Source organism: Trichomycterus rosablanca, chromosome 26, assembly GCF_030014385.1.
Source record: "Trichomycterus rosablanca isolate fTriRos1 chromosome 26, fTriRos1.hap1, whole genome shotgun sequence".
Classification (NCBI taxonomy): Eukaryota; Metazoa; Chordata; class Actinopteri; order Siluriformes; family Trichomycteridae; genus Trichomycterus; species Trichomycterus rosablanca.
Genome location: NC_086013.1, coordinates 15949977 through 15971489, shown reverse-complemented (window position 1 = coordinate 15971489; position 21513 = coordinate 15949977). Strand labels below are relative to the sequence as shown.

General features: G+C 48.1%; 1 protein-coding gene across 1 annotated transcript in view; it reads right to left on the bottom strand.

The window, feature by feature from the left end:
* The window catches only part of pappaa (pregnancy-associated plasma protein A, pappalysin 1a), a 124449-nt gene extending 108503 nt beyond the window's left edge, over positions 1–15946 (bottom strand). Inside the window, exons 1-3 of the mRNA XM_062988990.1 lie at positions 15408–15946; positions 2236–2528; positions 1386–2155 (exon numbers count right to left, since the gene is read on the bottom strand). Of these exons, the coding sequence (XP_062845060.1) occupies positions 1386–2155; positions 2236–2528; positions 15408–15825 (1481 nt within the window). The 5' untranslated portion in view covers positions 15826–15946. The remainder of the gene's footprint in view (positions 1–1385; positions 2156–2235; positions 2529–15407) is intronic.
* Positions 15947–21513: the final 5567 nt, after the last annotated feature.

The following is a 21513-nucleotide window of genomic DNA, read 5'->3' as shown; positions in this document are numbered from 1 at the left end:
CGAGCTTTTAAAAACGTTATTCCTAAAGCTGATAGGCGTAGCGAAGCTCCCTGCCTGTAAAGAAATACTATCTACATTTCAATAAGCTTACCTTAAGGGCTGGAAAGAACGCGGGTCAGGAGAACACAAGAACGTCAGCGGTTGGCGGAACTGTAAGTGCGTTTATTACTGACCCAGGGAGTAAACCCTGGTCACCCCGGGTTAAAAGCACTATAATAAAAACATTAAGTAATGTGTGGAATGAGGTCAAAAAAATGGCTTCTGCTCTGGATTTCTGGATTCCAGGATGATTCATACCCCGACATCCCAGCCAGAAAGCTGTTTTGTGTGGAACAAAAGGGTGCAGCAACGTCCCACTTGGAATGCCAAGGGTGGCGATGGTTTTTCTTTCCGCAGCATTGTCGCTCTCGTCAAGTACATGATGGTACGGAGAGTAAAATATTAGAAAAAGTAATTACACTTCAGACTGCAAGTAAAACTCCCACAGTTAGAGGATATCCTGAGGAGTGATGTCACTTCCACCCTGGTACTTTGCCCCTTTTTAAAGAGGTAATGAGCAATGCCAGTACTTATTTAGACGCAACGATGGCAAAATTACAGACAAGATTACTTGCCGCAACCCAAATCACATATCACATATTACATTCAAACAGGTGGACAGTTGTAGCCTAGTTGTTAAAGTACTGAACTCATAATCGAAAGGTCGCTGGTTCAAACCCGATCCCTGCCAGTTTGACACTGTTGGACCCTTGAGCAAGGCTCTTAACCCTCAATTGCTCAGCCAATAGGGCAGTTGTAGCCTAGTGTATAAGGTACTGGACTAATAATCGAAAGGTCGCCGGTTCAAACCCGATTACGGCCAGTTTGACACTGTTGGACCCTTGAGCAAGGCTCTTAACCCTTAATTGCTTAGACAAGTAAGGCAGTTGTAGCCTAGTAGTTAGGGCACTGAACTCATAATCGAAAGGTCGCCGGTTCAAACCCGATTACTGCCAGGTTATCACTGTTGGACCCTTGAGCAAGGCCCTTAACCCTCAATTGCTTAGACAAGTAGGGCAGTTGTAGCCTAGTGGTTAGGGTACTAAACTCATAATCAAAAGGCCGCTGGTTCAAACCTGATCACTACCAGGTTGACACTGTTGGACCCTTAAGCAAGGCTCCGGTTTCCTGCCACAGTCAAAAGATAAGCAGTCAGGTCATTTGTGTGTGCCCTGTAATGGACTGGTGACCTGTCTGGGGTGTTTCCTGCCTTTCGCCCAATTAATCTGACTCACTGTGACCCTGACCATGATTAAGCGGTGATAAAACAGACAATGAATGAATGAATGAATGAATGAATGAATGAAAATGGCATTGTTAGGGTTTGTGGAACACACCGCGCTTACCTTAGCGGTGACGTGGGGTTGAAGCAGGTCTTGGTGACGTCAGTGATATTTGGGTTGCAGCATTCGTCCTTGTCGTAGCCATAGTGATCCACGTTGCATTCCAGATCGCAGACTCCATTGCCCAGCTTGTGCTCGGAGCAGCGGGTCCGGGGTTTGCAGTAACCGGCGTCGAATCCGGTCAGGGTGTGGTTGCATTCGGGGTCGCAGTCCTCGTCGCCGACCTTGCTGATGTCGCAGTTGGCGAGGATGAGGCGGGAATGCAGGGAGGAGTTGGAGACGTTATGAACCGTCAGCTCCCACGTGATGTTGTACTCGTTGAAGGCGGCGTTCAGGTGCTGGTGCTGCAGGTGGATTTGCTCGTCGGTCACCATGGGCCTGCGCCGCACGTCGTCGTACACGTTCACCACGCGATAGCGCACCGTCTTGGGCCGCCTGAAGTTCCAGAAGTTGTTGTAGTTGCGCACGACCTGGACGTTATCGCACACCGTTTGCCCGCACGCCGGAGGTTCTAGGCTCGTATCCAGAGAGTCCAAGCCAGCTCGGGATCCGTCGTCCGGTTGAGGGAAGTTTCCATCCTTGACCACCAGCCACTTGCGCTCAGGGTGCTCGAAATTCTCCCGGATGACCAGGTCCGCTTGGTCCTGAGGGTCCTCCTGGCCGAGCATGTGCTTTATGACTTGCCGTTGGGTTAAGGCTTGGTGCCACAGGGTCACGCGCTCGACGGATCCTCTGTAGTTGTGATTCAAGGCGTTTCCACCCAGCATCAACACCTTAGGATGCAGAAGATAGTTTTGAAGCTGGAAAGGGGAACATCTAGATTTTTTTTGGAGTAAATGAACAGTTGACCTACCTTACACTTCTTGGTAAGAGCGCAGAAGACGTCGCCCGACTGCTCCCTGCTGACGGCTGTCTGAGCACCGTTGACGAACAGCTTCATATACACGCCGTCGTACGTGACCGCCACATGCGCCCAGTGGTCGGGCAAGTAATGGCTGTTCGAGTGGATCAGAGTGACCTTATGGGCGCGGTCGGTCTTGAGCGAGAAGAAGAATCGAGGGTCTCGGTTGCCGTGCTCGCTGACCGTCTTGATGCCCAGCAGCCATCCTCTGTCGCTAGAGGCGTAGAAGCATTTGTCGAAAAGACCTGGATGAGAGAGAGGACAAAATGTACGTCACAGAAATGACACAAATCCCAGCAGTAATGTTGCAACACAGTGGTCAGTCGAGATTAGATTAGAGAATAGGACTTCCCGCTGAGGCAGCTGCACAGGTAGGTATGAGGCAGCAAGGCAGCTCAGTAGGATGTGGGGTGAAAAATAGGCGCCGGTGCGAAGGCGAAGGCGAGGTTAAAGTTCAACATCAAAGTATCTCATCAATACTCGTTTCACCCGAGCACGGTTCAGAAATCTAAGCCCGAGATGCCAGTCCGCTGCACATGCTCCATTATGCAGGAGGCACTAAAGCACCCACTTCCTGTTTCCCATGGAAAGCATGTGCCAGGTTCAGGTTCAGGTTCAGCGCCGTCTGTTTATCGCCGGTTCGCCCTCGGACCCCTATAACCGAGGGATATAAGGATCGTGTTTTTGCCCGAGTGTTTATGTGCACGTGCAATGAGGCGTGCTTAACGTATGGAGATGCACGTGCGCTAATCATTTTAGCCCCCCGACGTCCGTGCGTACACATACGAGGGCCCCTTATCGAGCGTTCCGGCATAAATCACCAGACTGAGCCGAAACGGAGCCGTCCGTCCAGCGCCCGTCACCCGAGCGCGACTCTGTTTTTGATCTCTTGGATTTCTTGTCGGGATTATGAGAGGGAAAGAGGCTCAGCAGTAAATCGGAGCCGCTCTTGAAGCTCTGGGGTCCACGCCAGGGGTCAGTGCTGTTAAACATTACAGGCTTAGCCTGTCATCCGCCAACAGGCACGGTCAAACTAATAGGTGTGCTAAAATGCCTACGGGGCACTTTGTATAAACACGTGTCAGAGAGGCTGCCAGGATTAATTAATCTACCACGTTACGTTTTTTTACCAGAAGAAACGTAGAATTCGTGCACCTTTATGAACCATTATGAACCTTTATGAACCCGCCGCCGACTCTTTTTACACCCACACACAGGTATTTGCATAAAAGTGGACCAACATAGAATTCAAACACAAACATGTTGTCCATCCTGCCTAAGCAAAGCAAATTCTGATCAGAAACAGTGGTAGGGGTGCAGGGTCATTGGTTTATCTTTATATCTTATTAAAGGTATAATCAGCATCTACAGTTTCTACTGAAATTACCTGAAACTCGATATTAAAAACTTATTATTATGATAAAAAAAACTAATGATTATAATAATTAATCATTATTATTATGATTATGATTATTATTATTATTATTATTATTAATCATTATCATTATTATTATTATTATTAATAATATCATTGTTTTTTTATTTTTTTTATTTTATTAGTATTATTATTTGTATTATTATTATTATTGTTATTATTATTATTATTATTGTTATTATTATTAATATTATTATCATTATTATTATTATTATTATTAATAATAATATTGTTATTATTATTATTATTAGTAGTAGTAGTATTAGTATTGTTATTGTTATTATAAATAATGTTATCGTTATTATTAATAATATTAGTATTATTGTTATTGTTATTATTATTATTATTATTATTATGCTATTATTATACTATACTATTATTATCTAGGGGACAGTGGTAGCCTAGTGGGTAGAGCTTTGGGCTATCAACTGAAAGGTTGAGAGTTCAAATCCCAGCCCAATCCCACTGCTGGGCCCTTGACCCTCTCTACTCCAGGGGCGCCGTACAACGATGACAGTGCGGTCTGACCCCAGCTTACAGAATGGACTTTGTACACCTGTACACCTGTATATGTTTTCAGAACAGTTGTAGCCTAGCGGTTAAGGTACCAGACCTTCGAAATCGAAAGGTTGCTGGTTCAAGCGCCTCCACAGCCAGGTTGCCACTGTTGGCAACTGTAGGCCCTCAATTGCTCAGAAAATATACTGTCACAGTACTGTGAGTCGCTTTGTGACCAGGCCCTTGAGCGCTTGACTTGGATAAAGCAGTAAAAGAACATGTATGATTAAATAAATAAATAAACGATCTCTTGGTGTTGCAGTAGACGCTATATTTGAGCTAGTGCTCTCCACAGGTCAGGTAGAAGTCATTACTGATTAGGATCTGTCATTGTGGCACTTTACTGAGTCATTTATCATGGGTGTTGCTCTTGTGTAAGTGCTGGTTAAGCGATCTCTCACTGATTCGATGCGGGACGTTCCCGCGCCGCCCCCGTGCGTCACTGTCACCGGGAGTCCCAACATTAAAGAATTTTCCCACGCCGAATCCGATCTGATCTGAACTTATGCCTCGTTATGTTCCGTGTGGGCTTGTTGGCATCTTTAACCACCCGCCTGGATCAGGGGTTTGTTCCGGCCGAGTCGTCGTGTCCTCCAGCAGACACAGAAACGTCGACTCAGCGCTGTTCAAGGTCCTGAATCCGGTGCAGTCGGTACTCCGTGTGAGTCGCTGGGACCTGTTATTAACGCTCATGCGTTCATGTGACGCCTGGTTTTAAAGAAAAGGTGAAAATCTGAACGTGGAGTTTGTAGATCTGTACAGTCAGGGCAGGAATGTTCTTACAGAATAGCGAGATTCACATCACAACGTCTCATTTCCTCCTTAAATTCATACATTCATTCATTTTCAATAGCTGCTTATTCCAGTTCAGGCTTCTGGTGGGTCATAATCCGACCCGAGAAACCCGAGAGGGTTCCTTTCAGACCAGACACTTTCTGTTTAGGCTGTTTTTCACTGTATACGCTTCCTTTGGGGGCAAGATCGTTCCAAAGGCTTCTTAATTTGGAGAAATTCATTCATTCATGCCTTGGGTGGATTATCGTCTGCTAACCGGCACTCAGAAAAAGGACCATATGTTTCTACACTCACTTTCCATTTTATCAGCTCCACTTACCATATAGAAGCACTTTGGAGTTCTACAATTACTGACTGTAGTCCATTTGTTTCTCTACATGCTTTGTTAACCCCCTTTCATGCGGTTCTTTAGTGGTCAGGACCCCCACAGGACCACCACAGAGCAGGTATTATTTAGGTGATGGATCATTCTCAGCACTGCAGTGACACTGACATGGTGGTGGTGTGTTAGTGTGTGTTGTGCTGGTGTGAGTGGATCAGACACAGCAGTGCTGCTGGAGTTTTTAAATACCGTGTCCACTCACTGTCCACTCTATTAGACACTCCTACCTAGTTGGTCCACCTTGTAGATGTAAAGTCAGAAACGATCGCTCATCTATTGCTGCTGTTTGAGTCTGTCATCTTCTAGACCTTCATCAGTGGTCACAGGACGCTGCCCATGGGGCGCTGTCGGCTGGATATCTTTGGTTGGTGGACTATTCTCAGTCCAGCAGGGACAGTGAGTTGTTTAAAAACTCCAGCAGCGCTGCTGTGTCTGATCCACTCATACCAGCACAACACACACTAACACACCACCACCATGTCAGTGTCACTGCAGTGCTGAGAATGATCCACCACCTAAATAATACCTGCTCTGTGGTGGTCCTGTGGGGGTCCTGATTGATTGAAGAACAGAGTGAAAGCAGGCTAACAAAGCATGCAGAGAAACAGATGGACTACAGTCTGTTAGGATCCGCCAGCACTTACCTTTCATTTTCAGGGTTTCCCAGCGTTTTGTTTTCATTCCGGTTTGTATTTTGTTTTTCTCCGTTTTCTTTAGTTTCCCCGATCGCTTTTGTTCCTGGTGGTGGTTTGCGTTTGTTTTCCCGTTTTGCTCCCTTCTCCCCCTAGCGGCCTGGAGCGGTACTGTTTTCGGAGGTTGCTGCGGTTCCAGCCAATAGATCGCTGGAGGGCGGACCCCACACACACCTGCGCCTCATTCCTCATCTCATCAACTCCTGCATTTAAACGCCGGCTTTTCTCTCACTCGTCGCCAGATTGTCTGCTTGCCATACGGTACACAGACGGCCGTTCGTTGTGTCCTTAAACCGTGAGTCTTCTTCTTTTACCTTCTCCTCTTTAACGTATTTTGTTTTTCATCGCGTCCTAGACCTTCCCCCCGTTCCTGCGTTCCTGCCGTTCCTGGTTTCCTGTGTTCCTGCCGTTCCTGGTTCTCCTATGTTCCTGCCGTTCCTGGTTCTCCTGTGTTCCTGCCGTTCCTGGTTCTCCTGTGTTCCTGCCGTTCCTGGTTTTCCTGCCGTTCCGCCGTTCCTGGTCATCCTGCATTCCTGCCGTTCTTGGTTCTCCTGCGTTCCTGCCATTCCTGGTTCTCCTGCCATTCCTGGTCATCCTGCATTCCGGTTCATCACTCCTGGTCATCAGTCCGCCCTGCAGTTCCCCGGCGCTTCCAGTACCGCTCCTGCCGCTCCCCTCTCGTTTTCTGTTATCTTTTTGGTTGTTTGTTTTGGTCGTTTATTTATTATTTGTTTAAATAAAATATCGTATTATCACTTCTGGGTTTTGTTGTTTGTGCACTCGCCTTTGGGTTCCCCCCTAGTCTTTGGTGGGTTATTAACTAACCCTAACAGTACAATCTGGCCACCATGGAACCCACGGGTGCACAAACGGTTGAGGGGATCCTTATCCGCCATAACCAGATGCTGGGGACACTCAGCCAGCAGCTCGCTGACTTGACCCAGCAGGTAGTACGTCTAATACCTCCTAATCCTGTACCTCTTGCTCCTTCCCAGGTTCCGGTCGTACCTCCGACGGGTCCCGTGGTTCCAGGGTCCTCCGTGGAAACACCTGTCCCCAACCCCGAGCCCTTCTGTGGAGACCTGGAGAGGTGCAGAGGGTTTTTGTTCCAATGCGAATCCATTTTCCGTCAGCGTCCCACTACCTTTGCCACCGAGGCCAGTAAGGTGGCCTTTATTATTGGTCACCTGAGAGGCAGGGCCCTGACCTGGGCCGAAGCGGTACAGTCACAGACGGACCCTCGAGAGGGCTCGTTTGTTGACTTCCTCGCCCGGTTCAGGACAGTGTTTGACCACCCGGATTATTCGGGGAGTGCCTCTTCCCGACTATTTTCCCTGCACCAAGGTTCCCGGTCCGTGGCTGATTATTCTATTGAGTTCTGGACCTTGGCCGCCGACTCGGGGTGGAACGACGAGGCCCTCCGGGAGGCTTTCCGGCAAGGTCTCATCGACTCCCTGAGGGATGAGTTGGCGGCAAGGGACGAGAGCCCCGACCTCCACTCCCTGGTAGCTCTGGCCATCCGCTTGGATAACCGCCTCCGCAGCCGCCGCCATGAAAGGGCGGCCAGAACCGGTTCCAGGCTACCTTCCCCTTTGACCTGTTCGAGCCCCTCAGAGCCCTCAGGTGCCTCCAGTGTTGCCCCTATACCCTTAGTACCAATGCCTGAACCCATGCAGTTGGGGCGTGCCCGGTTAACCCCCCAGGAGCGGGCTAACCGCTTCAGGGCCGGGCAATGCCTTTATTGTGGTCAGGCAGGCCATATTCTCCGGGCATGCCCTGTCCGGCCAAAAGAGGGCGCCCGTCAGTAGCCGTGGGGGTACTGGCGGGCGACTCTCAGCTATCCCCCCTCCCACAACTATCCCAATCCTCCCAGCAACGCCACCTCCGCATGCAGGCAACCCTTTGTTGCCATGGCTGCTCGGTCCCTCTCCAGGCCTTGGTGGACTCGGGTGCGGAGGACAACCTGTTAGACGAAGGGCTGGCAAGTCAGCTGGGGGGGACCCTGGAGCCCCTGGACCCTCCTATCACTGCGCGAGCCCTGGATGGACGGATCATTGCCCGGGTGACCCACCGTACCGCGCCTTTGTCCCTGATCCTCTCAGGAAACCACCGGGAGACCCTCTCCTTCGTAGTTATCAAAGCTCCTCAGACCCCCCTGGTCCTAGGCTACCCCTGGTTGGCACGTCACAACCCCCACATCGACTGGGCTCGTGGACGAGTTGTGGCTTGGAGCGACTTTTGCCACGCCAATTGTCTGGTCTCCGCCATCCCTCAGCCGGGGAACGGGACAAGCACCACCCCCTCTGCAGCATCCCCTGACCTGTCCAAGGTGCCCCGGGAGTACCACTTCCTCCGCGAGGTGTTCAGCAAGTACCGGGCCCAGTCTCTACCCCCTCACCGACCCTACGATTGTGCCATCGACTTGCTGCCTGGTGCCCCACTGCCTACCAGTCGGCTCTATAACCTCTCTCGTGCTGAGAGGAGCACGATGGAGAGCTACATCTCGGAGTCTCTGGCCGCTGGAATCATCCGCCCCTCATCATCTCCCGTAGGAGCTGGTTTCTTTTTTGTTGAAAAGAAGGATAAGACCCTGCGGCCATGCATCGACTACCGGGGCCTCAACCAGATCACGGTCAAGAACCGGTATCCCCTGCCGTTGATGTCGTCGGCCTTTGAACCCCTGCACAGTGCTACCATCTTCACAAAGTTGGACCTGCGTAACGCGTATCACCTGGTGCGGATCCGAGAAGGCGACGAGTGGAAGACGGCGTTCAACACCCCGCTCGGCCACTTCGAGTACCTCGTAATGCCCTTCGGGCTTTGTAACGCCCCAGCAGTCTTCCAAGCCTTGGTCAACGATGTGCTCAGAGACTTCCTCAACCGGTTCGTGTTCGTCTACCTTGACGACATTTTGATTTTTTCCAAGTCCCGGGAAGAACACGGAGCGCATGTCCGGAGGGTCCTCTCTCGGTTATTAGAGAACAGATTGTTCGTCAAGGTCGAGAAGTGTGAGTTCCACGTCGACTCTGTGGAATTCCTCGGGGTCGTTCTGGAGAGCGGCCAGGTTAGAGCCGACCCCCACAAGATCCGAGCGGTCACAGAGTGGCCTACCCCTACCACTCGGAAGGAGCTCCAACGCTTCCTGGGTTTCGCTAACTTCTACCGACGATTCATCCGAAACTACAGCCACGTGGCAGCACCCCTCACTCGCCTCACCTCGACTAAGATTTCCTTCACCTGGCCCCGGGAGGCAGAGGAAGCTTTCCTCCGGCTCAAGACTTTGTTCACTTCCGCCCCCATCCTCATCCAGCCCGACCCCGACAAGCAGTTCGTGGTGGAGGTGGATGCATCCGATACTGGGGTAGGGGCTGTGCTCTCCCAGCGGGTGAGTCCCGAGAACCCTCTGCACCCTTGTGCTTTTTTTTCACGTCGCCTTTCTTCAGCTGAGGCCAATTACGATGTCGGGGACCGTGAGCTACTGGCGGTGAAACTGGCCTTGGAGGAGTGGAGGCACTGGCTGGAGGGGGCCGCTCAGCCCTTTGTCGTCTGGACGGACCACAAGAATTTGTCTTACGTCCAGACGGCAAAGAGGCTGAACGCCAGGCAAGCCAGATGGGCACTGTTCTTCGCCCGTTTTGATTTTACTTTGACCTACCGGCCTGGATCCCGGAACATCAAACCGGACGCCCTCTCTCGCCAGTTTGCCCCGAAGGAAGCCCTCACCTCTTCCGAGACTATCCTCCCGCCGAGTCGACTTGTTGGGCTCCTCACTTGGGACGTTCGTCGTCTAGTCACCGAAGCCCAGGCCCAGGAACCAGACCCCAGGACAGGAACCCAAACCCGTCTCTTCGTCCCGGCCACAGCTCGCTCGCCGGTCCTTCAATGGGCCCATGAGTCCCGCGTCGCCTGCCATCCCGGGACTAGTCGTACCTTATCCTTCCTAAAGAGGCATTTCTGGTGGCCATCCTTGGAGAAGGATGTTGGGGAATTTGTGGCGGCCTGTACCACCTGTGCACGCAGCAAAGCATCCCATCAATCTCCTGCGGGGCTACTTCAGCCTCTCCCTATCCCGAGTCGCCCATGGTCCCATATTGCCTTGGACTTCGTCACGGGCCTTCCGGATTCCAACGGGAACACAGTCATCCTCACCATCGTTGACCGGTTTTCCAAGGCCGTACATTTTGCTGCTCTGCCGAAGCTCCCCACAGCCTTCCAAACAGCAGAACTTTTAGTTAATCTAGTTTTTCGCGTTCATGGAATACCATTGGACATTGTGTCAGACCGAGGACCCCAATTCACCTCCCAGGTTTGGAAGGCCTTCTGCAGGGCACTGGGCGCCACAGTCAGCTTGTCCTCCGGCTTCCACCCACAGTCCAACGGTCAGGCGGAGAGGACCAACCAGGGCCTGGAGTCGGCCTTACGGTGCATGGCTGCTCGCAACCCCAAGGCCTGGAGCTCCCACCTGGCCTGGGTCGAGTATGCCCACAACTCTCTGGTGTCATCTGCCACAGGATTGTCCCCCTTCGAGGCCTCCTTAGGCTACCAGCCACCACTGTTCCCCGAACAAGAAGCCGATGTGGCAGTCCCCTCTGTTGGGCACCACCTTCGCAGGTGCCGAAGACTCTGGCGCTCCACCAGGACCACCCTCCTGCGCACTCGGGACGCCAACCAGCAGTCGGCCGATCGTCGTAGAAGACCGGCCCCCCCCTATGCTCCTGGTCAAGCTGTCTGGTTGTCCACCCTTCACATCCCCTTGCGTGTCGAGTCTCGGAAACTCTCCCCCCGCTTCATCGGCCCCTACACCGTCGAGAAGATCATCAACCCCACGTCGGTACGACTGAAACTTCCCCGCCACATGCGGATCCACCCCACATTCCACGTCTCCCAGCTCAAGCCCGTGGTTTCCTCACCCTTGAACCCTCCGACCGAACCCCCACCACCCCCCCGGCTCATCGATGGGCATCCGGCATACACGGTTCGCCGGTTGCTGGATGTCCGTAGACGTGGTCGGGGCCTCCAATACCTGGTAGATTGGGAGGGTTATGGGCCTGAGGAGCGGTCGTGGGTTCCCCGGGTTGCCATCCTTGACTCCAACCTGGTCCGTGAGTTCCACCGTCTACATCCCGATAGACCCGGTAGGCCACCTAGAGGTGGCCGTTGAGGGGGGGGTACTGTTAGGATCCGCCAGCACTTACCTTTCATTTTCAGGGTTTCCCAGCGTTTTGTTTTCATTCCGGTTTGTATTTTGTTTTTCTCCGTTTTCTTTAGTTTCCCCGATCGCTTTTGTTCCTGGTGGTGGTTTGCGTTTGTTTTCCCGTTTTGCTCCCTTCTCCCCCTAGCGGCCTGGAGCGGTACTGTTTTCGGAGGTTGCTGCGGTTCCAGCCAATAGATCGCTGGAGGGCGGACCCCACACACACCTGCGCCTCATTCCTCATCTCATCAACTCCTGCATTTAAACGCCGGCTTTTCTCTCACTCGTCGCCAGATTGTCTGCTTGCCATACGGTACACAGACGGCCGTTCGTTGTGTCCTTAAACCGTGAGTCCTCTTCTTGTACCTTCTCCTCTTTAACGTATTTTGTTTTTCATCGCGTCCTAGACCTTCCCCCCGTTCCTGCGTTCCTGCCGTTCCTGGTTCTCCTATGTTCCTGCCGTTCCTGGTTCTCCTGTGTTCCTGCCGTTCCTGGTTCTCCTGTGTTCCTGCCGTTCCTGGTTTTCCTGCCGTTCCGCCGTTCCTGGTCATCCTGCATTCCTGCCGTTCTTGGTTCTCCTGCGTTCCTGCCATTCCTGGTTCTCCTGCCATTCCTGGTCATCCTGCATTCCGGTTCATCACTCCTGGTCATCAGTCCGCCCTGCAGTTCCCCGGCGCTTCCAGTACCGCTCCTGCCGCTCCCCTCTCGTTTTCTGTTATCTTTTTGGTTGTTTGTTTTGGTCGTTTATTTATTATTTGTTTAAATAAAATATCGTATTATCACTTCTGGGTTTTGTTGTTTGTGCACTCGCCTTTGGGTTCCCCCCTAGTCTTTGGTGGGTTATTAACTAACCCTAACAACAGTCAGTAACTGTAGAACTACAGAGTGCTTCTATATGGTAAGTGGAGCTGATCGGAGCTGATTTCGTCCTCTCATGAGTTCCTCAGACGTTGGTCTAGAGATCAGAAATTAGAACGAGCCCTCTCCATCCGTGTCTGCTCACTTCCTCGCCGCTCTCAGTACCAGCGCTGCTTCGGTTTCATACAGATGATGTCATCCCTGAGAAAACTAGGAGGGGGTCGTTGTGTTTAGATCTCAGCCCGCTATCACCACCCTTCGTTTACTTCCATGGAATTAATGCAACACAGAGGCATAAATCTCCAATACTGCATCGAGTTAAGACCTCAAATCATATCAGGTAAAACCTCAACTATGAATCCAATACTATAACACATATAAGGAACATTTATGGATGATTTGGAGAGAGATTTGACTTCCTAATGTGCTGCCCTACCTCATTTGTATATCATATATTTTATATTACTGATATACAGTATTATCAATTAATAAAGGTGATAATCAATCTGGCAACCCTGTGGATTATCGCCTCTAGTGTCCTTCCATAGACATTCCTCATTTAAGGCATCTATAACCCATACCAGCAATCACATCACAAGATTTCTGCACGATTTAGGTTCAATCCCAGTGACTAACATCGTTTTAGTTCATCATTAAAGGGGACTATTGTGATTTAATAGACCTGCCTTTCAATTTTTATTTCCAGCTTACATGCAGCGCCTCCCAAAAACAGCACAATGTTCATCCATTTACAGCAAATCAGATCTTTAACATAGCATTTAATTATTTGTAGTTTTTGTCAAATCCAGTTATGAGGATTATTGTTGGAGAATGTGAATTATAGGGGAGTTTCAAAATCTGGCAACCCAACCCATCTGCGCATTTGGTGGTACCCAGAGCCTTTACACACAGAACCTACCCAAAACAGGTACCATGTTTCATCCATCTATTTCTTACACATGACACCTTAAATGTAGTTGTTGGGCAAACTTAATCATTTAAAATGTGCCGGTACATCTTTCACATCTATGAAACACCAAGACTTTCATAATGCATCAAGTTTAGTCATTATTAATTATTGCTTAGGTCCTCCAAAGAAAGCAAGTGTAAAATGTACACAAGGTAAATCAAATAATGTAAATACAAGTTTCAAAATACAAAACAGCACTATGCCATCCATGTGTATCCATCTATGCCATCTACGCTGTATTCAATCCTAAAAATCTATCAAATTGACTATATTAAAGAAGAACAACACAATGCATGGTACGTTTTGCAGGGCACAGTATTCAGCCTCCTAAATCACATATAATGCTACAAATAATAATACAGTATGTAGTGTGTAGCTTCTGTTAGCACTAGATTATTCCTTTCTATGGGTAAAAGTTGACACAACCTGGCAACCCGGGGTTAAACACGCTTCCAGAAGTATTGCGCGCTTTTAACTCTCAGGTTCTCTACACGTACGCGCTAAGTGGTGTGTGTGTGTGTGTGTGTGTGTGTGTGTGTGTGTGTGTGTGTGTGTGCGCGCGTGTGTGTGCGTGTTTGTGGGGAGTCTAGAAACCTCCACGCTGTGTGTATCTAAACCAGGCTAAACTTTTAGATGAAACACAAAACGAACCCTGACGTTTCAGCTTTCTGTCCATAAACTGTGCGCCAAATTGCCAATTCGGCTCAGTTCTTTGGAAATCAGCTGCACAGAGCGGAATAATAAAGCGCAACCAGAACAAACAGTGCAAAAACAAGAGTGCAGAAGGATCGGTGTCCGCTGTCTGCAAAGAAACACAGCAGGTCCTGCACATGCACTGAATTAAAACTGATTAAAACTGTACAGGTCAGGAATAAATACGCATTTACGTGCATTAGTGTTGCGCAATCGCTTAATCCAGTGTGCGCCATGTGCCACACTTTGGAAAGCAAGATTTGCTGTTCAGTAGGGCATCCTGTCCAGCCTCATATATTCCCATAGTGCACGCTGCATGCATCTAATACTCCAATTACAGCGTATTTATTATAGTATCTGGCAATATCAATGAGTTCTGTCTGTCTACAGTGTAGTCACATCACATTGCAGTCTGAATCAGAAACAACACTTCTGTTTTTGCGCTTTTCACATCAGCATGCACCACAGTCCAAATGTCATGCACTTTTTATTGCATGGAACTGTTATAAAACAGTGAATCCCCTGCCTGGTAATTGACTGACTCTCGCGTAAAACTTAAGACCATTAAGATATGCTATGATAATCATAAAAAGAGAGCATGTGCTTTGAAGTCCCCATATATTGGCCACTTTTAGAGCTGCCAGGAGTTTGACTGTAATTTCAGCCATTGGAACTGACAAGGGCTTAATAATATTGTGCACATGTGTGTGTCACATGTGAGCCGCGCTTTTACGCCACACTGTAATGACTTGTTTCTGGAATAAACCATGTAGTCTAGTTTTTTTTAGTTCTTGGTTATTGTTTTATTAGCAATTGCTGCACACATGCATTAAATTATTGGTAATTCATACTAAGCGCTAAGCGTAGATTTTAAGCAATTTAGTTCGGTATCAGCTGCCTATGCACACCACAGGAATACCTGCACATTCACTGATATAAAGCGTAATACCAAAACCTGTGCAATTCTGCACGAAATATGTGCCATACGTCATGCATTCGATGCACAACCACTTCAATTCAGGATGCAACAAGTGCCGCACTTTACGCACTTCATCGCATGGACTCACTGCGTCTCTTTAAAAATACACCCTGAGTGCAGGTGTAATTAAGCACCCTCAGATTGATCTCCATCAGGGCTGTCATGCATCGGATTATCTGATTATATGAAGTGAATTCTGAAGCACCAGGAGCATCTACCCAGCAGAAAATGCAAGCACGGTTGTGAATGCATTTGGTTAAGTGTTGTTCAGAGTGAGCTGTCTGCACAACAGTCAATCTAATCACATGCATGTGCACAATTGGATAAATGTGCTATGTTGGAACTATTTATCTGATTAGATCTGTTATAATGTCACAAAACTTTGGATTTTACTCCACGTGGATTAGGAATGCACTGCGCTTTTGCGCACGCAACGTGAAAGTTTGCGTGGTGAAACAGTAACAACACTTTTTTTTAACACAAAACTCTGTGCAATGCAAGAATGATAAATATTAGGTTTTTTTAAATAATTTATTAAACTTAATATATTAGGTTAACCATCGCAGCTTACCTGCAATGACAGCAGGAGAGCGCTGACCACCTTCGGGCTTCACCCACATCCCCAGGGTGAAGTTTCCCCTCGAGATTTCGACTGCAGGTCTAAGTCGCAACTGATCTCCTCTACCGGTGAAGTAAACAGCGTGGCCATGCAGGGGTGAAGCACCGGAGACAGGTACATCCTCGCTTTCGTCGCGCCCAAATGCGCGCCGGCGTTGGCGGGGCAGGCGGCGGTCGAGTCCCGGCACGGAGCGCTTGCCGCGCGGCAGTCGAGTAGCGCACGATCCCTGTGAGCTGGTCTGCGCCTCCCGGAGCTTCACCAACTCGCGTTTGGAGCGTCCTTTCCTCCACACAGCGCCGCACTCAGACCCCACGCACAGGATTAGGAAAATCAGGCACGGGAGCCACGGCAGGAAAGTCCACACTTTCATATTTATCCCACCAAAACTAGAACAAATGTTTGGAAAGGTGCGCAAAATCAAAAGTCCAATTTCCTTTCCTTTCTTCTGTGGTTCTGTGGTACTTCAGATCCGATCTGAAGAACTCGGACACTTTTTCTAAGTGTGCTCTTTAAAATGTCATGCTTGCCCACTTCAAAGCTAAACAGAATCTTGGGGTCGTATTGGTTCCTAGTAGTGCGTTCATTTCTGCGCTTTGCCTTTTGAACGCGTGCAAAGGGAGGGGGTGACTACTAATAAGTCATCAATCAGATCCGAATTAAGCCCCCGTCATGTCTCACTGTATTCAGTTATCTATGAGCAACCCAGCTTTCTCCAAATCCCCCCAAAAAAGCTTTGCTGGTCATTCCAGACGCGTGTCAGAAACGCCGCATCTCAGACGCATCAAAAAAGCGCAACATCGCTCACAGAATGAAAAGAAACGCGCGTCCTGAACTTGTTCCGCGGCTGAAAGTTGCGATGGAGCACACGGAGCATCCCGGGTCCTTCGAGAGCGTTTGGAGTTCAAGCGGGTCAAGTTGAGCACCAGGCTTTGCTCTGAACGTTCAGGGGTTTGCGTTTTTCAGTCCGTCCTCCTCCTCTGAGCGGGGGAAGTCGCAGTACAGGTACAAACACTGGAGGAAGGAGCTGAGAGAAACTCCCCTGCCTCCAACTGCTGGAGAAAGTACTGAGGCGAGTGTGTGTGTGTGTGTGCGTGTGTGTGTATCCCTCTAGTGGCTACGATTAGCACTACCTAGAAGATACTTCTGTTGATCTGTTTGTGGTCATCTCTTTTAATTAATGGATTTAAGGGTTTCAGCCACGCCCATTGCTATGTTCCACCTTTGTGGCACTGGCCTGTACATGTTGCGTCATGGCTGTACCCATGTGCAAGCCATGAATTGAACATGAATTGAACTAATGGGAACACTGGCAGATCCCAACATTTCCCAAAGCTACTGAGTGGCATATGTTTATTTATACATATATATATTTTTACAAGGGGGGGGCACAAACAAAACCCATAAAACCGTAGTTTAAGCTTTGAGTTTGGAGTGAAGGAATGCCAGTGGACTGTTGCTTTAACCTGATTAAACATCTTTAGGATGAATTGGGGGGCGGCACAGTGGCTCGGTGGGTAGCACTGTCGCCTCACAGCAAGAAGGTCCTGGGTTCGATCCCCAGGTGGGGCAGTCCAAGTCCTTTCTGTGCGGAGTTTGCATGTTCTCCCCATGTCTGCGTGGGTTTCCTCCAGGAGCTCCGGTTTCCTCCCACAGTCCAAAAACATACAGTCAGGTTAATTGGAGACACTAAATTGCCCTATAGGAGAATGTGTGTGTATGTGTGTGTGTGTGTGTGTATGTTTGTCTGCCCTTAGAAAAAAGTCTCCATACTTTTATATTTTGGTTATAAGCGGTGAGGGAGGGAGGAGGATTAATCGGTCGTGTCTGAGAGACTGAGAGACGCTTATTGTCCGGATTTAGCGCCATCTCCACCTTCCATTTCCACCTTTTTGGACGCTCAAAGAAGCTTTAAGGGGAAGAAGATTTTCATGTGATGATGATGTGAAAGCAGCGGCATTAAAAAGCTGGTACAACGCTGGAAGGTGAACATGTAAAAAGTTGGTTTGAAGTGGGTTTGAAGAACCCACGTAGATCTTTATGTGCCAGCAGCAATATCCTATAGATAAATATGTACATATGGGATAAATATCAGCCTTTACATTCTACAAGATTTAGAAAGGTGTCTGAGGGAATGTGTGCCACCGTAGTGAAAAGAGCATTTGTGGGCATCATGCAGGCTCACCATTGACATTCCAATTCATCCCACATGTGTTTAACAGGGTTGAGGCCAGGGTCGTGTGCAGGCGATGTTCATCAAACTGGTCAAACCAGGTCACACCTGAGCAATGGACAGAGCAGAAACACCAAACTCAGTAATTATGAGGGACGTCTGCAAACATGTACAACAACAATAACCAGCAATAAAACAGGAATTTACGGAACCACGTCCCAATAAACCCGACGTAAAGTTCACTCACTTCCTCTCTCCTCCAGCTATCTTACCTCGCCCTGGCCGGTCCCACGACCCGCAGGGAGATCCAAGCAGGAATGTGAACGTCGGAGCAGTTTTGTTTTCTCGACTTGTTTGATGTAAACGAACAAACAGAGACGGTAAAACGTCACCTGAGGAAAAACCACAACAAATATTTGGTTTGGCTTCGTCGCCTCACTGTGTTCCGAGTCCACATGTTTGTCTTTGCACTTCATTTCCTTTCGTGTTGAACTTTTTTTGGTGGGTGAGGAATCAGAGAATAAACTATTAGAAAAGCTGGATGTCTTAGTTAAAAGAGAATTCTGAAAAAGAAACTACTTTTTTTTATCTAAGCCCAAAACCTCACTTACAATTAATGGAAGTATTTCATTGATAAACTCTTACATGAACTGATACAAGTGCACTTTGGGTGTCCACTGTCTGGCACCTTCAGAACTTTGTTAGTTGCCACATGCTGATTTGAAATCGCACAAAGCAAAGTTGCTGATACATGCACTTAATCAGCAATGAACCCAAAAATGATGCTCAATTTCATCTGTGGTTTCTGTTATTTTGTCCACAGGATACAAACAAAACTAAACGTAGATGTTGGGTTTTGATTACATTTTGAGGATCTCACTGGTGCTACCAGCCTGACTGGGCCCCATCTCAGCAAGGGAAAGCTGGAGGCGCCGACGTTAGTAGGAAACTACGACTCTGAGCATAGTGTGACTCTCCGTGCGCTGTACGGCTCTCCGTAAGCACCCACTACTGGCTGGAAGGAAGCAGCAGGAGAACGCACACGTGTTGGTGGGGGTGGAATTGGGAATGACTAAATTTGGTCCATATTGCTGTATTATTAATATACACTTATATACACTATATGGTCGAAAGTATTCAGACGCCTGACCGTGAGCTTGTCGGACGACTTATTGTTAAAACAGAGTGACCTCTGTGTGATCCTGTGTGAAGTCCTGTCTGCTCACAAGACTTTAAATGTCTGTATGTCTGTGGGAATTTGTGCCCGTTCAGTAAAAAGAGAATTTATAAGGCTGAGTTGATGTTCCAGTTCATTCCAGTGCTGATTAGTGGAACTGAGGTCAAAGCTCTGTGTTTCTTTATGTCATTATAGAGCTTGCTTTGTGCACAGGGGAGGGCCTTCCCTAAACTGTTGCTGCCACATTGGAAACATGGAAAAAGAAGGATTCAGCTCATGCACTGCACAGTCTGCTGCGATTATAACCAGAAAAGAATAAGATGAGACGAGATTAAATGAGATTAAATGAGAAGTTGCATTATCGTCGTCGGATCTACATGGACCTACAGTACATATATAATCCATTAATGCATCGTGTGAGGTCGCATGTCCCAGCGCAGCAGATAAAACCCGAAAGCTCGCTCATGTGTAGAAGAATCCTGGTGGGAAAAGGACGGAGAGACCAGAACAGCAGGAGAAAAACCCGGAGCAGGCGGTAAATGTGTAAACAGGCCGATGTTGACAGCGCTGGTGTTAAACATATACGCTTTAGCAGTGCTGGCTGTAGATAAGTGACCCACGGCGTGACCACACACTGCATTCCTGGCATGTTCTACACCACTCACACCCGCACCAACGCAGAGAGAGCAAATGTTGAAATACCAGGCACACACGCTGCCCATCAGATGTTTATAGAGTTTAATCCCAACCGCCTGGAAATGAGCGCAGGGGGCTGAAATATTCTCAGCTGAACTCGCAGAAATGTATGCAGGAACGTCTTGCATAACGATGCATTAAAAAGCACTGGTGGGTTTCAGGGGGTCTGTGTGGTGAGAAGTCAGATAAAGAACAACTCGATACCAAAAATGATAAATATAAAACTGCATGCGGCTGTTTGTGCAACGACTTTTAAAACCAGTCCAGAATACAAGCAGTTTGAAATGGTTTCAGCTCACATTTCTGGATGCAGCGGGGGACTGTGTTAAGTGACGATGGTTTTCTGATGGTTTCTCATGTTTAAGCTGTATAATATGATTTTTATTTAATTTTCATGTCTTGGTCAGGGTCATGGTGGGTCCAGTTTTCCAGTGTAATGGAATCAATGTGGGCAATGCAGCAACACACCCCAGGACAGGACCCCAATCCACTGAGGGGGTCTCGGCCACCCCTCCTCCTCAGACACAGTCAATCATGTTTGTATGTAGAAGCCCGACTGGCTGATAGCACCACTGGGGATTCGAACCCTGGATCCCAGATGTTTCAAATGCCATTGTGCTGTGAAAAAGTATTGGCGCCCCCTCTAAATAATAATAATACATTTTATTTCATAGGCGCCTTTCTGACACCCAAGGACACCTTACAATCACCACAACAATAAAATACAAAGAAACAAACAAGCAGCAATTAAAACAGTTAAAACTATGACACAGCAAAAGCACCAATCAGGTGTTATAGGCTGTCCTAAACAGGGACCTGTTTAGGTCCCTGTTTAGGTCCCTGTTCTGACCTCACTCCACTTCTATTTTGGCGTATTTTATACATTACAGTAGAACATTAGGGTAATCAGAAGGTCATCACCACTCTCCATTATGATGTCATACAGCTCGCCATTATAATGTCATAAAGCCATTCCATTATGATGTCATAAAGCTCGCCATTATGATGTCATAAAGCATTATGATGTCATAAATCCCGCCTTTATGATGTGCTAAAACTATCCATTACGATGTCGTAAAGCTCCTCATTATGATGTCATTAAGCTTGCCATTATGATGTCATAAAGCGCTATAATGTCATAAAGCATCATGATGATGTCATTAAGCTTGCCATTATGATGTCATAAAGCATTATAATGTCATAAAGCTCACCATTATGATGTCATAAAGCAACATGATGTCATATCAATTTATGATTTCATAAAGCATTATGATCTCATAAAGCTTGCCATTATGATGTCATAAAGCTCGCCATTATGACATATCATTATGATTATGATGTCATAATGTCATAAAGCATTATGATGTCCTAAAGCTCTCCATTATGATGTCATAAAACATTATGATGTCACACAATTTGTATTAAATGGACATGCTTTTGGAAAACAATAACTAAAGCTTGATTTTATAGGTCACAGAACCAGAGTGGTTTGAAGTGGAGGTAGCTTGGCACAACCTTGAACCTTCCTGAAGTTTGTGCCTGTTACACAGAGACGTTAGCACGTCACACTAATATAAAAACCGGATGAACTGAATGTTTAGCTAAAGATAAAGTGAATACAGTCGCTGTTGGCTCAGCATGAGTGCGTATGGTATCAGCACTGACCCTGAACTGCGTGCCAGCCTGGGCAACATGGTACCACCTGCACATCTACGCAGAAACAAAGCTTGTTTTCAGTCTTCTGTAGATAAAGGATGTGGAGGAACTGTTCATCATTGTTCCTCACTGTTCCTCTCGGTTCCTCTCACTTCTTGACATGGAATGCCAATTTTGTGTCTCCCCAGTCCAGGATGGGTTCTAATCTCGTGTCCAGTGTTTTCTTTTCTTCCCATTTTGCACACAATTCCATCGTGGCTACTTCATTTCTTTCTCGTTTAGTTAACACCACCTGAATCTCACCAACAATCGAGGAGCGCACCCTCCGACGCATGCACCCGAGCGCTTCTTTTCACCTG